Source organism: Apaloderma vittatum, unplaced genomic scaffold (assembly GCF_000703405.1).
Source record: "Apaloderma vittatum isolate BGI_N311 unplaced genomic scaffold, ASM70340v1 scaffold42002, whole genome shotgun sequence".
Lineage (NCBI taxonomy): Eukaryota > Metazoa > Chordata > Aves > Trogoniformes > Trogonidae > Apaloderma > Apaloderma vittatum.
This window is the reverse complement of record NW_009703798.1, coordinates 5,190-23,417: the sequence shown is the minus strand read 5'-3', so window position 1 is coordinate 23,417 and position 18,228 is coordinate 5,190. Positions and strand designations below refer to the sequence as shown.

The window sequence follows — 18,228 nt, the reverse complement described above, 5'->3', positions numbered from 1 at the left end:
GAGCAGGCACCAGCTGCGGGGAGATACGGTCGGGCCTCAGGCGTGCAAAGGACAAAGGTGTGTCTCGCCTGGAATAAGCTGGAGTTTTTACTGCCTGCTCAAAATGTGTTCCGCTGCCTGATGGAGCCCTGACGTGACACGTGAAAGCATCTGTCAGCTTCGGCTTTTTGGTTTTGTTTGAGCTTTAGTGTAATTTTTAAGCTTGTTTGATAGCCCATTGTTTCTGAACCAGTCTTCCCCTTTTTTTCACGCTAAGGGCACTGTAATTGGCTTTTGTTCCTTAGCTGTTGTCAGGAGCCATAATCCCCTTTCTTTATGTAATCAAACCTGACCAGATTTCCTGTCGGGAGGTGGGCATCCAGGCAGTGCACAGTAATCCACTGTGGTGTCTTTGGGTTTCTTGCACTTTGGAGTTCTCGCTGGGTCACAGTGGGGTTTGGGAGTGGTTAAAGTTGTTACCTGGTCTGATGTGTTGCCTTATATCTCAGTATTTGGGTAGAGCTCTGGAAATGCAAACTCACCAGAAAACTTTGTAGTTCAAATTTAAATGTCGTTGTGGCTTATCTTTGTGATGGAGGTCTTTCTGAGCTTTCCGGGCCCCCCCTTATCACTCTTCTATCCCACTTCTTTCAGATCTACATGTTTCCCGACCAGCTCTTCCTTTCCAGCCTCCACCCCTTTCCCTTTTCTTACTGGACAAGGAGAAAAAGCAGATGCAGTTCACTCTTCATTGTAGGATCCTGTGATGGGACCTTGTGATTTCATCTCTTTTATCTTGACTTTTTAAATTTAAATCAGCTTATTGCATTAGATCTAATGAATGTTTTTGCAGTCTGTCATGATTTTTAAAGGTGATGTGAACTGTGGTTTAATCCAGTGTGCTCTATCTGCGTTATTGGTTTACATCTGAATAACACATTAGTTACCTATAGATCTAAAGGAAAATTGAGTGCAACTGTGGAAGTAATAGTTTTGCTTTACCACCTGCCACTTTCCCCTAAAATGAGAAGTTTAATGAAACCATTGTGGGGGAAGAGCAAATCTATAACGTATTCTTATAATCTGAGTATTTTATGTTCATGTGTGCTACAGTTTTTCCCCATTTGGTGTGGGGGTTTTTTTGTGGTTTGTTTTTTTGTTGTTGTTTTTGTTTGTGGGCTTTTATTTAAGTTACTATGTAAGGCCTACAGATAATCTTAAGGGATAATAATTTCATGGATTTTTGTAATACCATCTGAGTGTGGATCTTGTGTCTTCCAGTAAAAATTACAGTTCTATATATCGAGATAAACTTATGTTCAGACATCACTGGATGACATGATGTGACCTGACGCTAGCATTTTGTGATATTAGAAACAAAAAAAAATACTAGACTCAGTGAAACAGTTTAGCAGTATAAAATGATATGCAGGAAAACTGCTCAAAGTTTCCATTTCAACTTGGAAGATTGTGAATGTCTTGTTAGGGTTTTGCAGGTTTATCAGACTTCTCTGTTACAAGGGAGTTTGGGCTGTTGTACCCACAATCACCTGATATTTATGTTCCAGGAATCCTGTTCCTTCTGTGGATGAGATTATATTGTTTTCAGACTGCCATTTTCTAATTAGTAATCTGCAGAAAAAGCAACTCAACTGGCCCTTTTCCTCGAAAGCCTACCCTTCCTTTTGGCAGGAAGAAAATGCTTGAAGGAGCTGTTCTTAGTTAGTCTTCCAGTAGTTGCAATTTGTGTAAAAACAGTAGTAAATGATTAGTTAGTGGCATTTGAGGTGACGTAAGTAATGACATAAGAGTGTAGTAATAGGAGTGTGAACCCCTCCCCTTACCAGACTGTAATGGACAAGCTGCTCTGTGGTGGTTGGGAATGGGATGGGCTTTTACTCTTCGAGCTTGGAAACACTTCTTTCATTCATGACTTCTGCCTGAAGGTGGAGGCTCACTTTGATGTAATATCTCCTTCTAATAATTTTGCAGTGTAGACTTAAAAGGTTGATTTGGCTGTAATGACCCAGTTGTATATAGAACTGTAAAAGTTCCTTCTGTGTGAGCTGGTCACATTCGGGCAACTTGTGTATGCATTTTGCATTCAATAAAGATAGATGGATGGATTAGATGATTTAATTATATGATTTGTTTCAGCAAGTGCTAACATTAAGTATCTCAGTATGAGAGGTTTAAAACTTCAATAAAAAGGAAAACAGAACTTTTAGAGCTCTCGTCAGTGTAGAAAATCATTAGTATCTCCCTATCTGTGAACAGGTTTTCTAAGAAGAAAAATTTTTGATCCATAGCACCACCTTCCTTAAGGGATGGAGTAATGTCTGAAAAAGGATATAAACCAGAACGACCAGTTCAAATTTAGGTTTCAGGATAACTGAGATGAGAAATCAGAGTGGCAGCATTGTTGGATTACAATGATGCTGGAAACCATATTTCTGTCAAACTACTATTTACCATGTTGCTCAGTATTGCTAAAATGAAGTTTTCTTTTAAGTGTATGTGTGAAATATACCATCATGCTCTTCACTAAGCAATCTTCACACTGCTGAGAAGATTTATAGACATATTAATAAAAAAGCCCTTTTTATATACAAATACTCTTCTCTGTAATTAGTAAAAAATAATTTCAGCACCATTAATATTGTATTATGATGAATGTGTACAAAGTTTTTGAGAGCAACTGGCAGTACCTGACATCTTTTTAAAGAGCCTGTTAAGCACTGGTGGTAATACATTTATAAATAAATTCCACTATTCCCTTTACTGCCACTGAACCTTCTCATGAAGTCAGTTTGCTTTTATGTAGCACTGCATAGATTGCAGCATTTTTCTGGTCTTTAGGTGTGAATACTATCGAAGTTGGTTTTATTTGACATGTGATGGCAATTAAAACAAACTTGGACAGCGCAAATTACTTCTGTTGTGTCTTTCTTTCTTACTGCAAGTTTAAAAATCCCACCAGAGAAGTTGTTAAAAATGAAGTTTGACAGTCAGAAATGTTTCCAGTCCTATTATGTTCTTAACTGGTAAGCTTGTTAGGGATTTAATCGTAAGCCAGGTTCTTCTGCAAATGCCTGATTTTGAACAGGCTGTCAAGTGATGAGATCATCATCGTCATGAGGAGCTGCTGCTCTGGAGAGCGGCGGGCAAACCCCTCCGTTCGGTTTCGCTTGGTTCCCTGGCATGGAGCGCATGGCTTCGCTCTCTCCCGGACAAATGAGACTGAAGTACAAACTGCTCGTGGGTTAATAAGAGTTGGCATCAATTTAATGTCAAGTGAAATGAATTGTCTGCTGGATTTCATAGAATCATAGAGTGGCCTAGGCTGGAAGGGACCTTAGAGATCGTTTAAATCTAACCTCCCTGTCGTTTTATTTAGCTAAATGACATTACATTGTATTTCATTGTTACTGGAAACACAGCTTGGAACAGCACAGATTGTTTTACCGAATCTGAATAGTTCATCGAACATTGATTTGTCTTATTTTAAAAAACAAAACACCCTCCACCTCCAAAGGTATATATCCCACAGTTTCCCAGGGAAATCTATTTCTAGCTTTTAATCGTCTTTAAAAGCTTTCTCTAATGTCCAATTTAAATCTTTGTGCTGAAAGTTAAATGCACTACTTCTTGTCCTGTTTGCTGTGGACAGGGCAGTAGCTTTTTAAAATATATTAAAGGTAGCTACAATGAGAATCTGTTGTATCATCAGGTTTTACTGTGGGAGAAGGGACACAATTATGAAATATACAAAATTCAAGTAATCTTTTAATGGTCTTCGTTACCTCTGGACTTTCTTTTATTTCCCAAGGACACTGTGCAAAATTGCACCAAAATGCTCCAAGAGAGATCTGGAGAACTCTCAGTATCAAGTAGAGCAGAGGATTTCTTCATGAGGTTGTGAATGACCTTCCTTCTCTCAGTCAGGTTAACACCCTCTCGCCCTTTGTTTTCCCGTTAGTCAGGGTGTGTTGTTGAACTTAAAAACTTTCAAATTTGTCCTTAGATTTTTATTGATGATGGAATAATGGTTATGTGTTTGAAAACATGATGTGCAATTAATGAGAGTGAATAGCTACTGTCTTAAACTTGTCCTGGGAAATTATTTCTATGAACTAACAGTATTTTCAACCTGACTAACTCGTAGTTCACGGAAGAAAAGCTTGGTCAAGCAGAGAAGACTGAACTGGATGCTCACCTGGAGAACCTTCTCAGCAAAGCAGAATGCACTAAATTGTGGACAGAAAAAATAATGAAACAAACAGAAGTATTATTGCAGCCAAATCCAAGTAAGGAGTCCTTCAGGTTTTTGTTTACAACTTTTGAGTTAATAGATTTGCAAATGTAAGTGTTTACTGCAGTAGGTATTACATAAGTTATGACTAAATATAGCAGTTTCAAAATTTGAGGGCTGGAGCCAGGGAAGGCACACTCAAGAGCTATTGAGAATCAGAAACACTGTACCAATTGCTGATATTTCTTTAATGCTTCAAATGGGAAAAGCTTTAAACAGAGCTCTTTAAACTACAGCATTATTTCCATACTCTGGTCAGTCTCAAGCTGACTGTTTTTGAGTTGTTCCTGTTTAATTGAATTTCCCATTCTAATTCCAGAAATCTTAAGTAGCTCTAAGAACTCTGAAGTTCTTCATGGGGTAGATGCAATGGCTCAAGAAATTTCATTACTATTTCATTGCTTTAAACTATTTGCACAATACAATTCCGCTTGAAGCAGGCAGGAGGAACTGAAATGTCTGCCTTTAACAATTCTTCTAATAGAGAATTATTAGATTAATACAATACAATAAAGTTTCAAATGTTTTTGTCAGTGGTAAATCTCTTACTGTAAGAATAACAGAAAAAACGTGGGTAGAAATGTAATTTTCTGGACTGTTAATTTTATTTGTTTCTGAAATTGCTGCTATGAGTAGTGATGTTGAGGATATAAGTTTCAGTTATCTGATATAAGTTTCAATTATCGCAGTTTTCTGTGTCATTCAGAACAGTTGCACTAGTGTTGGCAGCTATAGGAATTTACTTGGTGTACAGATCTACATTTCATGTCAAGACCTTGTCTCTAGTCACTGGGCAAACTACTGTTACCGAAAAAATCTAAACCTCCTTTAGGTTCGCTCCAGTGATAAAATTATGATGTTACTAATACCTCTGCACTGAAAACATGAAACAGTGAAAACCGTAACATAGTGACATAGTGAGTTAGCATTTATTAGTGCAGGTAAATCTTACACTGATAGCACTTCCCTACTGCCAGGGAGTTATTCTTTATAATGTTGTTCTTGGAAGTATTATCCTGCAATTCTGTTGCATCCTTTAGTTCCATAAAAGCAGTAGTAAAGAAACTCAGACATAAAACCCAAAACAACTAATCCTGTGGGAAGAACGCAATGGAACTTAGAGAAAATTCCAGCTCAGGTTTCTACATTGGCTAGACCAGAAGAAATAGTTGTCTTATCAATTTAATTCAGTATTTGTGATACCCATTGGCTTTTTCAGAAATTTATAATTGTAGAATATTGAATCACTAACTGAAAACTGGTAGAACTATGTGAGGAAGATTTAGTAGAAGGGTAATATGTGACAGTATTTCAGTTATGCTGACCAGTCGATTTTCTGATGGCTAAAAATACTTAGTTAAGCAGTGGTGAATGTAACTTCAGCTGCCTGGCTGTCTGCTTGGGAGGACGATCACCTGCTCTAGAGAGCTGCTTTTGGTTGTTAATGGAATGACCCTGTGCAGGGGAGGAAAAATTACTTTCAGGCACATTTTTCATTGTGCCTTTAGGTCAGACCCATATAATAGTCCAGTAATTACTTTTGTCCAGATTACTTTTGAGTTGTTTTGTCATCTAGTCAAAAATAAATATTATGGATCGATTAAAGAGAAAACAGTGATTTTTGATATTTTTTTTGGTTCAGCCTTGGTGCTAGCGAATGCCCTGGTACTCACGTGTGTCTGTGTTGGGTTAAGTTTTGTGACCTTTGTAAGTGAGTAGATATTTAATCCATGATGGAAGTTGTCTAGTTAACAGTATTCTTTTGGGTTGCCTCCAAGCGACAGGGATGTTCACTGGGAAGCTTCTTTGTGGTTGCTTGTACTGTTGCAGGCTGAATTGCTGAGTGCATAAATGAAGTGAGCAGTCCTGGAGTCAGCACAGTTGGTCAGAGACATCAGGGGTTGCATCTGAGGAGCTGGTGATTAACAGGGTCCCTGTTCCTGTCTGTGAGGCCTTTTCACCTGAACAGCGAACTGGGGCTTAATATTATGAGAGATGGACATCATGAACGTGTAGTCATGATAAATTTGTGGGGAGTTTTGTTGCTCAAACTGGGGAAAAATGGGAATGCGAAATGAAACACTTTCTAGTATCTTTAGTGTTTTCTTTTAGAGCTTTTAAGGAAGCAGGGGAAGTAAGAGAGGATGAAATTTCTGGAGCTACCAAGCTTTCAGAATATCTTAGTAGGGAACCTACAGGACTTGTTGAACTTAATTCTTACCGTGCTAATTCTGGTGAACTGTTTTCAATATTTTTCCTGGAGGTGGAAGAAGAGACTATTTGGTTTTATTAAGGAGAGGAAAAATATCATTTTTCACTTTCACAGGCGGCTCTAACACACTGGAGCAGAGCATGGCAAACATGGAATACAGTCCATTTCCAAGAACAGTATCTTCAGCTTTACGTTCTTTACTTAATGTTGAATTTAATGTCCAGATTTGAGATTATTTTTTCTTTCCTTTTTTCTTTGTTTTGTTTCTATTTCTAACTTGTGTTTTGAGTGACAGTAATTATTCCTAATAAACATTTTTTTAGATGCCAGAATAGAAGAATTTGTCTATGAGAAACTGGACCGCAAAGCACCAAGTCGCATGAATAATCCCGAGTTGCTAGGCCAGTATATGATTGATGCTGGGAATGAATTTGGCCCTGGAACGGCTTATGGTAAGTTAAAAGAGCAAATATGTCTTGTCTTGCAGAACAAAGAGGGTAAAAACCGGACAGATCGATTATTTTAACAATGTAAAATGATATTTGTCTTTCGATAAAATAGTTCAATGTCTTTTGTATCAGTTTAAGATGACTTGCTGTATAAATGTGAGCATTGGGAGATCAATGATAAGGCTTCTATCCAAATTAGAAATAAAACCTGCTGTTGGAATGGTTTTGTGGATGGGTAGTTTTCTTACTAGAACTAATAATTCCAGAATTTAGTTTCCTTTTTACACATTTGCACATCTGACAACTTCTGTGCATTTTAGTTGTGGTATGGAGTGAAAATGTTACCAAGAATTAACTTCTTCGACAAGAAGACTTTGTAACTTTATAGTATTCCTACTTTTATTAATATATAATACTTTGATAAAGATGAGAGTGTAGAACATAATCTAAATTTTCTTTGCTTCTCCAGCAAATTTATATGCCAATAACATGAGAGTTGAGGTTGTTATATCTAATGTTTTTACCTTAGCATTAATAATAAAATCCAATTCTCGTGTTCTCTACAACCCTTGAAGTTGTTTATAAAAGATGAGCTGTTAATTTAGCTTAACCAGCTGAAATGCATAGGTTTGTGCATATATGATATAGTCTGCAGTTGAAGTCTGATTGTCATTAATAAAAATGCTTTATTGTGGGGGGTTTTTTGTTGTTCGATTGGTTGTTTTTTGGTTTATTGGAGGTTTTTTTCTTGTTTGTTTTTTTGTAACTGGTTTGGATTTCTTGTGAAAGCCCTTGTCATGGCATTGGACTATCTTTCGAATTGCTGGCCTAAATTTTCCTGCTTGCAGAAACCTGTTTTGTCAGCCACCTGCCTGAATCACTTAGAGACTAACTTTTTTTTTATTTTTTATTTTTTATTTTCAGGAAATGCACTCATTAAATGTGGAGAAACACAAAAACGAATTGGGACAGCGGACAGAGAACTAATTCAAACTTCTGCTATAAACTTCCTCACTCCCCTAAGAAACTTTATTGAAGGAGACTACAAAACTATTGCTGTAAGTTTAACTGTGTTCTTCAGCATTTCACACCAATCCTTAACTGTAAATCTTCAAAATGAAGTAGTAGGTAATTGTACATTATTGCTTTCCTCAAGCTAATCTAGAAAAACTCAGGTAGAATTTGTGCTGTTGGTGTATATTGCTTCCTTTTGACCAGGTAGAATCAAAATAATTCTGAAAACTTAGTTTCTGTAGTTATAGTTCTATTTAAAGTATGTATCTTGAGTATAAAACATGCGATAATAATTAGAATCTAACTCTGCTTCTTTCTTCAACTGACGAACCTTTTTGTATGTGGTCCTTCATGGAAAAAAATTTCCATGTAATCAGGCTTTTGCTGTTGAGTTATGTGTACCTATTCTCACAAATTAACCTGACTCACTTTCAGAAAGAACGTAAACTATTACAAAATAAAAGACTAGATTTGGATGCAGCAAAAACCAGATTGAAGAAGGCAAAAGTTGCAGAAGCTCGAGCTGCAGTAAGTAGATTTTCAATTTATTTTTTTTATTTTATTTTATTATTTTATTTATTATTTTATCTATGCCTTTCAACTTACTGATATATATTTATAAACTCAACTACTTGGTTATGTTTCCAGTCGTAGCTTCTTGTCCTCGCTGTTTTTCTGGATGTTTTGTAAGAAGTGTCTCAGTGGAACACAAGGAAATGGAAGCGAATTACTGATCAGGGTGTTAGTCTTCTCTTTTTAGATATTCCATCAGCTTGAGCTTCCTTGACCTGAGTAAATACTCTCCCCTTGTTCTATACTAGGTGAGCCTGTACTGCCAAAACTGACTTCCTGCGATCTGCCAAGATGGTCGTAAATACAAATCATTCAGAGGTCGAGTTTTGTCGTTTGAATCCCTGCAATGTTGAAGCATATGTATAATTACTTCCAACTGATGCACCTATCTGTACTTAACTTCTCTGTTTCACTAACGCTAGTAGCTTACCCTTTCTTTATTGTTCACTATTTCACACAACCTTTTAAACTCGCATCTCTTAACCATGCTTATTCCCTCAGGAAATGGTTGTTCAATGAGATTAAAATTCCTATAAATTAAAAAGCACTTGAATTTTAAACTCTTATAATGTCTTTAAATGGAGGAATAGATAATTAAATGTGTGCAGTTTCATGAGGGTATGCCAGGAGTGTTTTCGTAGCTATCTTTTGACTGCTTTTCTAAAAGTGTAACAGCTAGTGATGGATAGTGATTTTCCCCATAAGGGCTTATTCACAGAGGTGCTGAGGGAATACAGAAGGCAGCCAGTGGTGGAATTTGGAAGCAATGGACAGAGAAGCAATGGATAGTAAACTGTTCCTTTGCTGGTGTGACAGCAGGTATATGCCTTCCTTTCTGAAGCAATAGAAAGACTTCTCTTAGAAGAAAGGCTCTATACTTGAGTTTTAGTTCGTCACTTGTGTAATCATCCAGAGTTTGGTGCTTGGACAAAATTACTGACAGTTGCTGCTGCTTGACCAGTCTTAAATACTCATATAACAGGTAATTCACAGGTTTATGCAAAAATAATTTAGTGCTGGTAAAGCATGAGATTCTAGGCCTCTTACTTCACTACGTTGCCTACTTCAATTTTAATTACATTTGAACAGCAGTGTGCGTGTTTAACAAGTATTGGATTGTAGAATTCCCAGAGAACTGACAAAATTGCATCTCTGCTTTACCCTCTACACTACAGAAATGAGAACTAACCTGGATATAGGTGTAATGCCAACAGTTATCTTCCTTCAAAAATGGGTGATCTAGCAGAAGATAGCCTGACAAACGGTGCTGAACAAAGCGTGTGGAGGCTAGCAAAGCGTATGGAGTTATCATGCAAACTTCTACTTACTACTTTCTGGGACAGGATAAAGTGATAAATTACATACAGATTTGTTTCTTTTTTCCACTGGTATAAAAATATTTAATAGTTGATGAAATTACCTTCTCCTGTGCTTACTGTACAACTCAAGCAGCTTAAATCAGTATTTGAAACAATTTTATTTGTGTGTATTCAGTTCACAGTCTTGCTTAGCTTAAACTTGCAGTGCTTTGTGCCAGTAATCTGTTCACCTGCTGTATTCGGTGTTGTAACTTGCCTCTTCTCTTATCTGTACACTTAAGCAACTAAACACCTCTCAGCCTGAAGACAATAACATTATGGTAAATGTCTCTTACGTGCTCAACTTGCTGCATGTAAAATGGCTAAAGGTTTGTGGGCCTCCTGTGTTCATTCATTTTCCTATCAAATGTTTCCTCTTGCTATCCAGCTTATTTTGGTCTCGTTTCGGATGGTTTCCATTCCAAACTGGATTGGTATAGTGTACTCAACACACTTACCTCAGTACAGCACTAAGTGTTGTTTTTATCAGAGTATTTCTGATAATCTGAAGCATACAGTATTGTAGTTTATATGAGTTTAGGAATGTAAACATAGGATGTGCAAAGGAGTTGATTTTTTTTTTCACTTCTGAAATCAGTTTAGTCTGTTGGAGGGAAAGGAGTTATTTAATTTCTATTTGTTTAATATGAGGAGTGAAATTTGTGAAAAAGCCAGGAATATGTGGAAATATTCCCTTTCAAACAATTTTTTTACAAATAACTGAAACTGAGTACTGTCATGAAGTACTGGCTTAACTCATGAGTACAGTGTGTCCTAAACTTGTTGCAAGGATGCATTAATGCAGCTGGTTTTAGCACCATAATTGTGAAAGTAGAAAAGCAGGGGATTAATTAATTATCTGCAAGACAGACTGTGCTGTTCAGCCTCTCCTGGTTTGGGTTGTGGATCTGCACAGCACAGTGGGTTTTATTTCAATTAGTGTTTTGTATTTCTCAGTTGTGATCAAATGAAAGAGCGAATAAACTTGTTTGTTGCCACTTGCTTCTGCAACTTCTATACACAGTTCATGCTAGGGAAGTCCTGATGGTGTCATCTTCATCCAACTGCAGAACATAAAAGTTACAGAACCACATTGCAAGAGGGAGTGGGAACAGCAAGCTCACGTAATTAACTTCTAGAGTAGGCTCCTTGCAGTTCTATTATTCTGCTGTACTACTTGCCAAAACTTTAATACTCACTTTAAGATTCCTCTGCAGCATTTTAAATTAAATTCGGATTTCAGTAAAAATGCTTGTGAAACAGGAAACCGATAATGAAATTAGCAAGAGAAATCATTCATCTGTTACAGTCTTTACTTAATGTGGTGCTCAAATGAGAATAGCTTTCCATAGTTTTCCAGTATTTTAACACATTAGTGTAACTTCAGTTCCTCCGTAAGGTGATTTAGTTTGTCTGATTCGTGTCATTTTCTAAGTAGTTAATGTCTTAAGTTGTAATAGCTTGTTTTAAATAGATTGTTGTAACATAAGTTTTTTAAGTCATATGCTCCTTCATATCTAACTTACTTCACAGATGTAGTGCCATCATACTTGTAATTTCATTGTGTGTGACGGACTTTGGGCAACTGATGTAGAGCACTCCTCAAATACCTGTGAAGTTCTGAGGGCAGGAAAGTAGTTAAAAGCCAAAGTATGTTTGCATCCTCTGTTAAAGTACCACCAATGTCTAAGTTTATATGTTTTTATTTCCCTCCCTCCCCCTTAATGCTGACTAGATATGGGCTGAGGAAGTGACGAAAGTAAGTAAACAATTTAGAAATTGCAGAATTCTGAAACCACAACTTGTACTGGTCTGATGTAGTAAAGGATATTGCATGTTGGTGATTTTGGTCGAATGCTGGCAGCCTGATGCGTTGTATCAGAATACAGTGGTTTCCTCTAGGGCCTTTCAAACTCCGGTGGTGAAACAATGTCTGGGGATTGTTTTAGAGTAAGCTGTTTCTGGCTGACGATCACTTGTCACATGAGGATCATATGGTCGTAAGATACAGCAGAAAAAGAACTACAGGACTTGTCTCTCAAAACGTACTAGTAAGGCATCCTGTTAAAAGTTACCTTAATTGAAAATTTTCAGAAAGGTTGGAGTCTAGTAATCTAGATTGTCCTGAAAAACACTGATCTTCAACTTTTACCCAGAACATGGAACAGTAATTACAATGTTGGTGTGCATGCAAGAAATTCAGAGAAAACTCTGTTTTGGAGGAGTATTTTTTTTTTTTTGATTGTTCTTCACCTTTCTCCTCAGTGTCACTGTGGAATGCTGTGCTTATCTTAAGCAGCTGAAATTAGGAGGTAGATGCATCTGCAAACTGAGTTTGGGGTGAAGGCTGGCTCATAAATGTAGCATTAGCCTTGGGATGGGTTTGCAGCCTTCTTTTGTCAGGCCATCCCTTGCACAGGGACAAACTCGGTGGGACTAATGGAGCGGTAGGTGACAGCTGCTCCAGTGCCATGACAAGGGCTGTTCCCAGGCTCACTGGCTCTAACAAAGCAGTTATTGGAAACAGGCTGGGAAAAGCTATGCTAACATTTAAGAAATTTCTTAGGAGATTTCTGCAGAGGAGGAGAAATAAAAAGAGTAGCAGTAGAAAGTAAGGGTAGCTGGAGGGCAGGGTCTTTAGAGTATGATTTTTAAAGGGGGACTAGATAGGCAGCTGTGAGAAGTGCAGGGAGTTGCTGTTAGAAGCTGGGATGTGGAGCTTTGGGTGAAATCTTGGGTGATATGAGAGAATAAATTAAGGTTTTTCTCTATTCCAGCTTTCTGTGAGTTATGGTGCAAACGGGAGTATATACCTGAAGTGTGAGAGTTTAGCAGGAAGCGAGCATTTAGAGGTGGAACGATAAAAACAGGTTTAGATCAACACTGATCCCAAAGTTTGAGAATTGTTTTACTATTTAAGAAAAGGAACGGTTTGGAAGCAGAAAAACTCTGTTGGAGCACTTGGTGCTATTTTGGGGAAAATATGGCAGTGGAACAGTACTGCTGTAACAGAAACTAATCTTGAAGCTATGATGAAAAAACCTACTTGCTTTTCAGAGATGGTGACAAGCAACTTGAAGCATAGTGAAATCGAACAGATTCTGTCTTAGAAAAAAGAAAATAATTGAAGGTGCTTAACCGTAGCATAAAGGAGACTAAAAACTTTAAGTCTTGTAATAAATTCTGTAATTCAAGGTTTCCTTTTCTATTAAGCATATAAAAGACAGAGACTACTAAGAAGAAACTGCAGCACATGTTTGGCCAAATAGTAATCCGTCTTGATTTCTAAAAGTAATCTATCCTTCTGTGTTTGAAAGCTGCAGGAAGAGATTCATAGATGTTTTCAATTTAAGTCTAAGAATGTAGCTTTTCAGACTGTCCAGTAATCTCTAGATCAGTTACAGAGTTTTTCTGAGTTACAGCAAAAGATCAGCACGGTGTCAGCGACAAACTTTCTTCAGTTTAGCTTCTCCTCTGAAGAGCAGAATTAGAGAATATTCAATAATGTGCTATAAACACATGGGGTAGGTAGCAATGTTACACACTTTTTAAACAGGTGCTCGTATGATTTTGTGTGTTATCCCTTAGCTACAGGATTGCACAGCATTTCTGATGGGTCATATATTTGTATGTGAAATTTGGGGAGACTATGAATTTCTGAGCAGTCATATTCAGAAACTGGGTTCATATTCTAAATTTGGAGATCAAGTACCATTTTGGGGCATCTTCGTGGGAGACAGGCAGTGAGGCCTTCTGGTTATTCTAAAACCAAAATATTACTGCAGCTGAGGGTCACTGGAAAGTTGAGGCTTGTATTTCGAGTTCTTCATTCTGTTGAGAAACCAAGATGATCAGGCCATAAACTTCCTAGACTGCAAGTCGGCTGTTTTTAGCTTTACCGTAGGGTGTGGGATAGATCCACTGTCCTACTACTGGTCATCCAGCAGGAGTGAAAATAGGGATGGACAGACCAGCCTCAGTGCATTGTTACAGAGCTCCATGTGGGTCAGTCTCTACGAAGCCAGTACAGTGGGCTTTCGTAACACAATTTATTTAAAGTCACTACATGCTGGCAAAGTTCATACATGTTACCACATTACTCATGTTACCTTTTCTTATAGAAGGTAGTTGATTTGCTAAAATATTGTTGAAACAAATAATTATTTTGATGGATATTTCTCCATATCAGTTCCTGTTCTCATGTATTTGCTTACCTGGCAGTAAGACAGAAACACAAAAGCAACTACTGACTTCAGAGAAGGAAGAGGCCAAACTATTTATCTCTAAATAAATAGTTTAACTATGATTTTGGTGGTTTTTTCTTGTTATGTTTGGGTTTTTTTGGTGGGGTTTTTTTTTTTGGTTTGTGGTTTTTTTAGAGGAACTGAAGGTGTTGCTAATACAGAAGGGAATGCTTTTCTTCACCTCCTGGCTATCAGATTTGCTTTTTTCCCCTCTATTCTTACATTTCTCTTGTGGACTGCTAGATGGATTGCATGGATATTGATAAAGATTTAATAAAAAAATTCCAAGCAAGGATTCTTGCATCAACAAACTTTGAAAACTGATTAGTTTGTAACTTGATACATGTGTTTCTATGTCAGTTTTGAGTAAGAAACACACAGTACTTGATAGCTGCTTCCTCACTGTTTAATTCATGTGTAAACCTTCCCAGCTGCAGTGACTTCAGATGAGAAACATTTCTTGGATAACTGCATCATTATTCTCTGCTCATTTCTGAGATTAAGATCCTACCATGTGACTTTTTGTATTGATTAACATTAGCAGAGTGCAAACACAAGATCCTTTTGAAACCAATGTTTTATCCATATCACCTCATTAAGTTTCCCGAAAACGTATTTCCTCTACTCAGTTTTGTTGAGAACAGTAACTGCTGCAATTTAACACAGAGTTTTGCCTTTGCATTTGATTTTAGAAACAAGGTACTAAATGGATACAAGTATTGAAGCAAGGTAATCCAGATTTCAGACTGAGCCATCCTGTCTTGGAACAGTAAATCTTAGATATTACAAGACATATTTGTGTATTTTGAATAGTGTCCTTTTTTTACCCCCCAAAAATACTCTGAAGTCCTGTGCCAGAAGGGAGTTCTTTAAAGTACCAGTAACATGGTTAATTTATCTTAAAATTGCTGATAATATTATGCAACAAGGAATAAATTTGAATTACTGGTATATGAACCTTAAATAATTTTAATAGAAATTTTACTATAATTGAAGTTAGAACATTTGCTGTTGTTCAGATTTTTTCATTTTTAAAGACAGCTCAATTTCAAGTTCCAGAGATAGTTGTTGTAGCTTGGTAGCTGTAATGAATCATTAATTTGTGAAATATCCTGTTAAAACTTCCTGTCAAAGATTTATGTGCAGCTTATGGCCATGCAGTTACCTGCGAAAAATAAGGTGAGGTTTACCCTGAATTGATCAGAGCCCTGCTGAGTTGAAGCATGAAGAAAAATTGCCTTGTCCTTGGCTGCCACTGCTGGGGTGGCAGAACCCTGCCAACAGTGCAGACACTGTTGGGCCAGCGAAAACGTGGTTTGTTCCTGGGGGAGGTGGCAGCAAAGTGCCTTCCCTTTGCCTGCTTGGGCTCAGTGTGGCCCGGGTCTGATGGTAAAGCTGCCTGGTGTGTATACAGGGCCTCAGCATTTCTGAAGCAAAAGTGCAATTACTCTCTTTGTGTACTAGGTATCTGCAGGGAAAAAACACATTTCAAACACCTAAGGTTGTGATTAATCCACTTGTATGAGTAGCTCTGAATTAAACGGAACTGCTGTGGGTGAAAGGTGTAACGGAGCAAGTTGTACGAACACCTAATGTGCATCCTTTCTTCTAGTCTGAGCAGGAAGTACGAATTACTCAGAGTGAATTTGACCGTCAAGCTGAGATTACCAGACTTCTGCTGGAAGGAATCAGCAGCACACATGTGAGTGTTCAAAAGGGTTAGAGGGGGAAAGTCAAAACCAGTGCCCTTTCTGTAAATAACTACAGTGAGATACTTGGGAACTTTGCTGGCATTTGGTTTTGTTGTTTTTTTTTTTCTTTTTGGAATTCTAGTTTCATATCCACTGAATTTAACTTTAGTCTCCTGTTAATCTTGAGAATGCAGGAGCTTTCATTCTTATCCTTTAAACTCAGCTTTCCATTTGTCAGATCAACTGAATGTTGAAACCACAAAAACATGCTAAAATATTCTGCAAATAGGTAGATTCTGTAAATAGTAGGTAAATGGCACAATGCTTGTACAGCACTTACTTCTTGTGCTCAAATATGTTAAGTTTTGTGACATTTTATCCCAGATACCTTGTAGATTCAGGCACTGTGCCTGTGTGGCATAAATCCCTGTGTGCCAGTGTTGGTGTCAGCACCTCACCAGCAGACCAGTCTTTCTAATGCCGCGTGGTACTTTTACAGACTGAAAACTCGTGTTCTTTGCTGTGTTGTAGGCACATCATCTTCGGTGTCTGAATGATTTTGTTGAAGCTCAGATGACCTATTATGCACAATGTTACCAATATATGTTGGATCTCCAGAAGCAACTTGGAAGGTAGTAACACTGTAAAAACTTCAGGAAAAAACCCACGTTTTTTTATTCTGAGTGCTTATGAATACTAGGGAAACTTAAACTGATACAACAGTTTTGAACACCCAGGCATGCTGTGTGGGCTGAAATATAAAATATATCTGTTCTCAGTGAATAATATGTAATCACCCCAGTGCAACTGTTTGTTTAAGCCTACACACAGCACTGCTGCCTTTTGACAGTTGATTTACTGAGATTTTCTGTATTTTGTGATAAAGGAAGGTGAGCCTGTGGTGACCTCATCTAATGGCACAAAAGAATTTCTGGACATTTACTTGTAATCATTCAGTTGTCTTATGCTTCCTGTTATGAAAGCGCTATGCAGTGTGGGGAAAGTTCTTGTACTGCCTGTAAATTCCTGTTACCTCTTAATCTGCCGCAGGGCACCACCTGATTTTCAAAGAAACTATGTTCTCTACTGTTAAGTGAGTTGCCAGCATAGATACCGCATCTAGAGAGAAATACTTCCTAATATTTATAATCAGTAATTCAAAGCACTCATAGTGGGATGAGCAAGGTTGTCTAGTTTTGCTCTTTCTTGTGTTTAGCATTTTTAAAGTAAGAGAAGAAGCTGTCTGCGTTAGTTTTTGCTTATAATCGTTTTTGTGCAATTGGTCGTGTAAAGAGATCTACATACTTAACTTTTCCTAAAGTTTCCCTACTCTAATTCTTCATAAATCAACCTTTCTTATGGTTATACCAGACTGTGTTATCTAGGTACGCGTATGCATTGAAGGACTGGCTGTACTTAGAAGTTTACAGTAGTGTCTATTATAAATAACTGTCTCTATAAAGTATTTCTGTTTATGTTTTTTGTGACAAGGAAGTACAAACAAAAGTGTTCTTCAGCCTTGTTCTTTTCCTGACTTGCAGCTTCCTGTGGTGTTTGATTTCCTTTCCGCAGTTTGTTTGAGTAGGTAGTTTAAGGACTATTAAAAGTCTCTTTAAAAGTGTGATTTTTGAAAAAAGCTACATCTTCAAAGTTATATTCCACTGAAAGAAGTATTCAGCTATAAAATCTGGTAAAGCGTGAATGCGAATTGTAGAACTGAAAGCTTGAAAATAAACATTTGCTGGATTCAGGGCAAACACCTCTTAAATTAGAAATTAAGTGAAGTGTATTTACACAACTATTTTGAGATAACATTTTTTTAATATCTGTATATTAAATATAATATCCTGGAATATTCACCAAGCAGAACGCTTTAAACATAATACCCTTAACCTAGGGAAGAACATATTTCTCTTCAAAATCCCTTGCTTTACTATGCATAGCATGTCCAGAACAGCTGTCTTCATTTAAAACTTTTGTAAGCTGCTACCAGCTATAAAAAAGTGTATTTGAAGAAAATACTGCCTTTAAAAAGCAGAAGAGATGTATCTTTGTGTGACTCTGATCTTTTTGATAAACTTACTCTGATTGCTAGAAGACCCAAAGCGTGGAAGCTTTGTAAAATCCTAAATGCCTCAGACAGCCGGGTGAAGTGTCTCTGTCTGTGTGGGTTAAGACACTGATGGTATTAAATACTGAGTGTGTCTTCCCTTCCTCATGCAAAGCTAAGAGCCATGAGGGACTTACTTTTGTTTTGAGGTTGGTGGACCAGAGGTGTTCAGCCTCTAAGTGAGATATCTTGTTGCTTGAAACAGAGACCTGGTGCTCAGGATAGATGCACAGAATAAGTTTTACTGGGGTCAGAATCTAGGGCACTGATTTTCCTGATATACTCT

The 18,228-nt window shown here is 37.4% G+C and overlaps 1 protein-coding gene across 1 annotated transcript in view; it reads left to right on the top strand.

Annotated features, from left to right (window-relative positions):
- Positions 1-2,652: 2,652 nt before the first annotated feature.
- Positions 2,653-18,228, top strand: part of SH3GLB1 (SH3-domain GRB2-like endophilin B1) — a 19,091-nt gene continuing 3,515 nt past the window's right edge. The window contains exons 1-7 of the mRNA XM_009864755.1: positions 2,653-2,673; positions 4,145-4,286; positions 6,827-6,955; positions 7,877-8,010; positions 8,402-8,494; positions 15,754-15,843; positions 16,364-16,464. Of these exons, the coding sequence (XP_009863057.1) occupies positions 2,653-2,673; positions 4,145-4,286; positions 6,827-6,955; positions 7,877-8,010; positions 8,402-8,494; positions 15,754-15,843; positions 16,364-16,464 (710 nt within the window). The remainder of the gene's footprint in view (positions 2,674-4,144; positions 4,287-6,826; positions 6,956-7,876; positions 8,011-8,401; positions 8,495-15,753; positions 15,844-16,363; positions 16,465-18,228) is intronic.